This window comes from Brassica oleracea, chromosome C1 (genome assembly GCF_000695525.1).
Source record: "Brassica oleracea var. oleracea cultivar TO1000 chromosome C1, BOL, whole genome shotgun sequence".
In the NCBI taxonomy this organism is placed as follows: Eukaryota; Viridiplantae; Streptophyta; class Magnoliopsida; order Brassicales; family Brassicaceae; genus Brassica; species Brassica oleracea.
In genome coordinates, this window is record NC_027748.1 from 40423701 (window position 1) to 40429526 (window position 5826).

At 41.0% G+C, this 5826-nt stretch overlaps 1 protein-coding gene across 1 annotated transcript in view; it reads right to left on the minus strand.

The window, feature by feature from the left end:
* Window positions 1-2716, minus strand: part of LOC106340250 — an 8925-nt gene extending 6209 nt beyond the window's left edge. Inside the window, exon 1 of the mRNA XM_013779134.1 lies at window positions 2388-2716. Coding sequence (XP_013634588.1) covers window positions 2388-2716 — 329 coding nt within the window. The remainder of the gene's footprint in view (window positions 1-2387) is intronic.
* Between the last annotated feature and the right edge of the window lie 3110 nt (window positions 2717-5826).

Genomic DNA, 5826 nt, shown 5'->3' on the forward strand with positions numbered 1-5826 from the left:
TTCGTATGGAGAAACATCATCTGTAGGCATGGAGTTCCTTACGAGATCGTAACCGATAATGGATCTCAGTTTATCTCCACCCGGTTCGAGGCGTTCTGCAAAAAATGGAAGATACAACTTAACAAGTCGACGCCCAGGTATCCGCAGTGTAACGGACAAGCTGAAACGATTAATAAAACCATTCTCGACGGACAGAAGAAACGCTTAGAGGCCAAAAAAGGCAGGTGGGCCGACGAACTCGAGGGAGTCATCTGGTCCCACCGTACCACCCCGAGGCGAGCAACGGGAGAAACCCCTTTCGCTCTGGTGTACGGAACAGAATGCATGATTCCCGCAGAAGTAGAGTTCCCCGGTGTTCGAAGAAGATTTCTTCCCGAACGAGAGGAGCTCAATAACGTCATGCTCCTGGATGATCTCGATCCCATTAACAAGCGCCGAGATCGAGCGCTCATCCGAATCCAAAATTACCAACACGCAACCGCAAAGTATTATAATTCCAACGTACGGAATCGCAGATTTAATCAAGGAGATCTGGTCCTTCGCAAAGTCTTCCAAAACACCGCTGAACGAAATGCGGGAAAACTTGGAGCAAACTGGGAAGGACTCTCTAAAATCGAAAAAGTCGTCCGACCGGGCTCCTACGAAATAGCCAACAAGCAAGGCATAAAAATCCCAAGGACCTGGAATGCGATGCATCTAAAAAAATACTATCACTACACAAACCAACTCGCAATGACCAAACTACGAGACGGCTTGATCTAAATAAAGGAGTACGTAGGCAGTTTGTCGAAAGACAAATTCAGCTGTCCCCCCCTCATTAATAAAGGGGGGGGGGAGAAGTGGATATGTATACTCGTATACCCTAAAATTCGAAAACATCTGACCACGCATTCGATGTTTCCAATATATCTTAACCAAGCAAATTATTTTTTATCCGCAAAACATTTTCGAGACGTCGCAAGAGATGCCTCGAGAGTTACTTGATGTCTCGAGTTTTAACCCGATTATCTAACTGCAAGTGCACAGTAAAGTACGCAGTAGTAATGCGGGATCGAATCCACAGGGACCGATGATCACACGTAGAGTTGCAGACAAGTTAATAGCTACAGCGAATCAAGATATATTTTTGATGGTTTTTGTTTAATTTTCTCTAGTGTCACAAAGCATAAACAAGCTGTAAAAAGATGATTTAAACGATTTGAAAACTATTTTAAAACAAACGTTGGGCATTGGGAATTCTCAGGGATTTCTTTTTAATCAAGATACAATTAATGGAAGACACAGGGATATATTAAGAACCGTCTAGAACTCAAACACGATATTAGAATTAACCTACTTCCGTAGCGCTAATTCTCTATGTTATAGAAATCTCCACACTAACTTCCGCTGAGTTTCAATTTCTAAACAAGCATTAAGAACAGGTTCAATATGTTCACAAAGCGCAATAACATCAACTTCCGAGGGTTAAGGACACTTTGCTCATCTAAAGTATTTTCGGAAGTTCAAACAATCACTTTCGGTGCATCAAACAATCTGAAATCATGAACTAAGTGATCAATTCAGTTCAAGCAGTAAGAAATCCATTAGATGAAGAACCAAAACGTAATCCCTTAGTCTACACACGTTTTATGGATCAAAACATCAAGAAATCCCCTATGAGAACCCCTAAACCCAACTAGATGACTACTCACACATAACTAAGCAAGAACAAAACGATTTTGATGAAGAAAACATGATAAGATTGTATTAAAACAGAGTAAAGGTTCAGAAGATCTTCTCCAAATGGTTTTGAGATGAACTCCTTTACAAATCTTCACAAATCACACCAAAACAAGTACAAAACACTCAAATCTTCTCTCTAGAACTTGTAAATCTCCTCCTTGGTCGCCCCTGGTCTTTTCTGAGTCTCAAAGGTCGAGTTTTTTTTCTGAATTATTGAGGGGAGTGGGTAAAAAGGAGTGAAAAGCTCGTTTGTGGGTGTGGAGCCCGTAGAGCCTTAGATCGGTCGATCCACATATACCGGATCGGTCGATCTAGTGCATGAAAGCATAAGATCGGTCGATTTACATTGACCGGATCGGTCGATCCCACGTCCTGTGCGATCAATACTTCATTCGGTCAATTGTTCGGTCTATCTTGCTTCTGAATAAATCCCGAATGCGTTCTTTTCTTTCAAGCTATCTAGTAACCTGCATATTACACTTACGAACACCAAAACGCATCAAATAGACCAAAACATTAATTAAAACCGACCATTTAATTGCTCCAAAACGAGTTTAAAACCGTTAAAAACACGGAATATCAACAGGGCAGGGACTTTCTCCCAAATGCGGGCAGCAAAGGGACAGGAAAAGAATAGGTGGAGTGGGGTTTCAGTTTCCCCGCACCGCTTGCATCTTGACTCGGCCTGTAGCCCTCTTATCAATAGGGTATGTCCCACCGGTAGTGCTCCATTCAAAGCGCTCCATAGGAAAGATTGAATCTTAGGAGCAGTGTTTAGGTTCCATATGCATTTGCGCCAGGGATACTCAGCTGTCACAGGGGTATGGAGTGACTTCCTGGCCAACTCATATCCTGATTTAGAGTTGTACAAGCCTGAAGCATCTGGAAGCCAAACAAGTTCATCATGTTTTTTGAAGGAGCTAGGAATAATCTGGAGAATCCGGTCCTCATAAAGAGGCAAGTGTTGTCGTATAGCCATGACGTTCCACTCCATAGTGTCTGGGTGCATATGGTCTGAGACTCGTAAATCTTGGCTCTCTATAGAGGGAGGAGGTCCTATAGGTGTTAGAGGTTCTGAAGAGGCCAGCCATGGTTCAGACCACACCTTGATCTGGGACCCATTTCCGACGCTCCATCCCAGTCCCAGCTGAAGAAGGTCACGGCCCTAAATAATCCCTCTCCATCTGTGCGACGCAGACGTGGGGCAGTTACACTCACGGAGGGAGGACGACTGGCAATACTTTCCCAAAAGGGTTTGAGCCAGGAGTGATTGCGGTTCTCGGATAAGCCGCCAGGTTATCTTAGCCAGTAAGACCTGATTGAAACACTCGATGTCTCGGAAGCCTAATCCACCCAAGTTCTTCGGTAGGGTGAGCTTAGACCAGGCTATCCAACACCACTTCCTAACATTGGGTTTTGAATCCCACCAAAACCTCGTTAATAGAGATTGGATTTTCTTTCATAGAGAGGTTGGGAGTTTGAAACATGACATAGCGTAGGCGGGAATAGCGGTGAGAACCGACTTGAGTAATACTTGTTTACCCGCACCAGATAGTAATCTTGTATTCTTAGCATTCATTTTAACAACAGTAAAAGAAAAGATGAGTCTATTATGTAGCGTATTTTCTGAATTGTTGGCCGCTGCGGCAGCGTCAGCCAAAAGAACAGAGCTAATGTATGATGTTTTGTGTATCGACAACGCATGCAGATCCAAAGAGTCTTGTAGTAATCTGACATATCAACATGTACATTGGTAGCAAGCAATTCAGAGTGGTGAAAGCTCTCTTTTCTCCTTATGCGATCTGCAATTTAATCTTTTGCGTAATCAGGTCTTACAGCATCACAGTAATTCATGTTCTTCCTTAATTCACTTTTGGAAATGATCAAACCCACCAAGCTTTTCATTTGGCTGTTTGCTTACGTGACTTTGCCTCAATCTGGAATCTCCAGGACAAGAATCTTGTGACCTGATGGACACGAGCCTTGACACATGAGGCTCTATTGAGCCTCAAAAGGAAAACCGCAGAAGCATATCTATCAATGTTTTGTGTTTGGTTGAATTGGGGGCTGACATTAGAATGTGCTCTCCTAAGTAGACCTGACTTACAGAGAAGTTCTGCATCGAAAACACGTTACTTTACTTGTCATGGCCCTTGGTCCAAAACTGGCAAGGACATAGACCTAACAAGGCCTATCATGGGCGTTAGTGGATTTGGACTCTGTGGACGCGGTCGGTCCAATGGTCACAAAAAGCTAAGGTTTCTTATTCAAGTTATCCCGTCAAAATATCAAAATTGAATTTTTTCTTCTAAAATCTAAATATCGAGTATTTCCACCAAAACCGCAAAACTGAGTTTTCCACAAAAACCGTAAAATCAAGTTTTTCACCAAAACCGCAAAATCAAATTTCCCACTAAAACTGCAAAATCGATTTTCCACAAAAACTCATAAAATCAAGTTTCCGCCAAAACCGTAAAATCAAATTTCCCTCCAAAAACGCAATATCGAATTTTTCCGGCAAACCCGCAAAATCAAATTTTCTGGCAAAACCGCAAGATCAAATTTTTCTGCTAAAACCGTAAAATCGAGTTTCCCGCCAAAATAGCAAAATCAAAATTTCCACTAAAATCTTAATATCGAGTTTTCCGCCAAAACCGTAAAATCAAGTTTTCCCGCCAAAAATGTCAAATCAAAATTTTCCACCAAAAACGTGAAATCAAATTTTCCCGCTAAGCCGTAAAATCAAGTTTTCCCGCCAAAACCGCCTAATCAAATTTATCCGCCGAAACCACAAAATCGAGTTTTTCCGTCAAACTCGGAAAATCGAATTTTCCCACTAAAATCTTAATATTGAGTTTTCTGCAAAAATTGCAAAATAAAGTTTTTATGCCAAACTCGCAAAATTGAGTTTTTCTCCAAAATCAAGTTTTTTTTGGAAACAAACACGAAAATCAAGTTTTCTGCCAAAATCATAAAATTGAGTTTTTTCACCAAAACTACAATATAAATTTCCTGCCAAAACCGTAACAACAAAAATTTCCGCAAAATCTTATGAGTTATGAAATTATGTGTGAAGTTGTACTACTTATATGGTCTTTTGAACTTATGTTTTGTTGTACTTATGGATTTATAGATGAATTTTAGTCTTATAAACTTGTATTTGTATTTATAGGCTTATAAATTGATATATAAAATTTTCTTATATGGTTTATTATGGATTTGGTCCTTAATGGATATGGTCATTCCATACGTCCATAAACAATAAATGAACAAATGAATATAGGGCGAGCCCAATTTACAGTTCACCTTATCTTTCTTATTTTTCATAAGGTGGTTGACTTTTGAAGTTAATCTGAGTTGCTTTCACAAATGAGGAGGTAAGCATGTGATTTTGCATAATCGGATTGATACATTAGCGACTTCAGAAGGGAACTGTAACACCCGTAACCTCCTATATGGAGAACGGCGTGTAACTTACCGTAAAATATCGAATTAAACCGATTTATAAAATCAAATAAAATGTCGAACCTTTTAATCAAATAATTTCCAAATAAATACAAGTTTACAATTTAAAACCAAGTACCTTAAATCGAAAAGTTAATTAAAACCGAAATAAAATACAACGATCCCAAGACACCAATCCGTCCACATATCCAACTAGTTGGCATGCTCACCTGCAAGGGGAAGAAAGAGGGGTGAGCAACAGGGGAGTTACTCCGTGAGGTATGGGATGCTAAACACGCAAACCACTGACTTGAGTAAATAGAACTCCCACTATGAAAATTTAGCTCTAACATGACCAAACAAGATGCCTAAAGCATCACACAACACAAACAATGCGATGATAGCATATAGCTAGTCCATACACCTCGCATCTCCTCATACGGATATATATACATATGTTGCGTCGCTAGTACAGTATGTCTCTGTACCCCCGCCCTCCAAAGCTGCGTCGAATGCAAACGTCTCTGCACCCACGCCCCACACAATCTGCGTCGCTAGCCCAGACGTCTCTGAGCCCCCGCCCACCAAAGCTGCGTCGCTAGTCCAGACATCTCTGGACCCCCGCCCACTCACATAGTCCCTACTCATAACTATGTATAC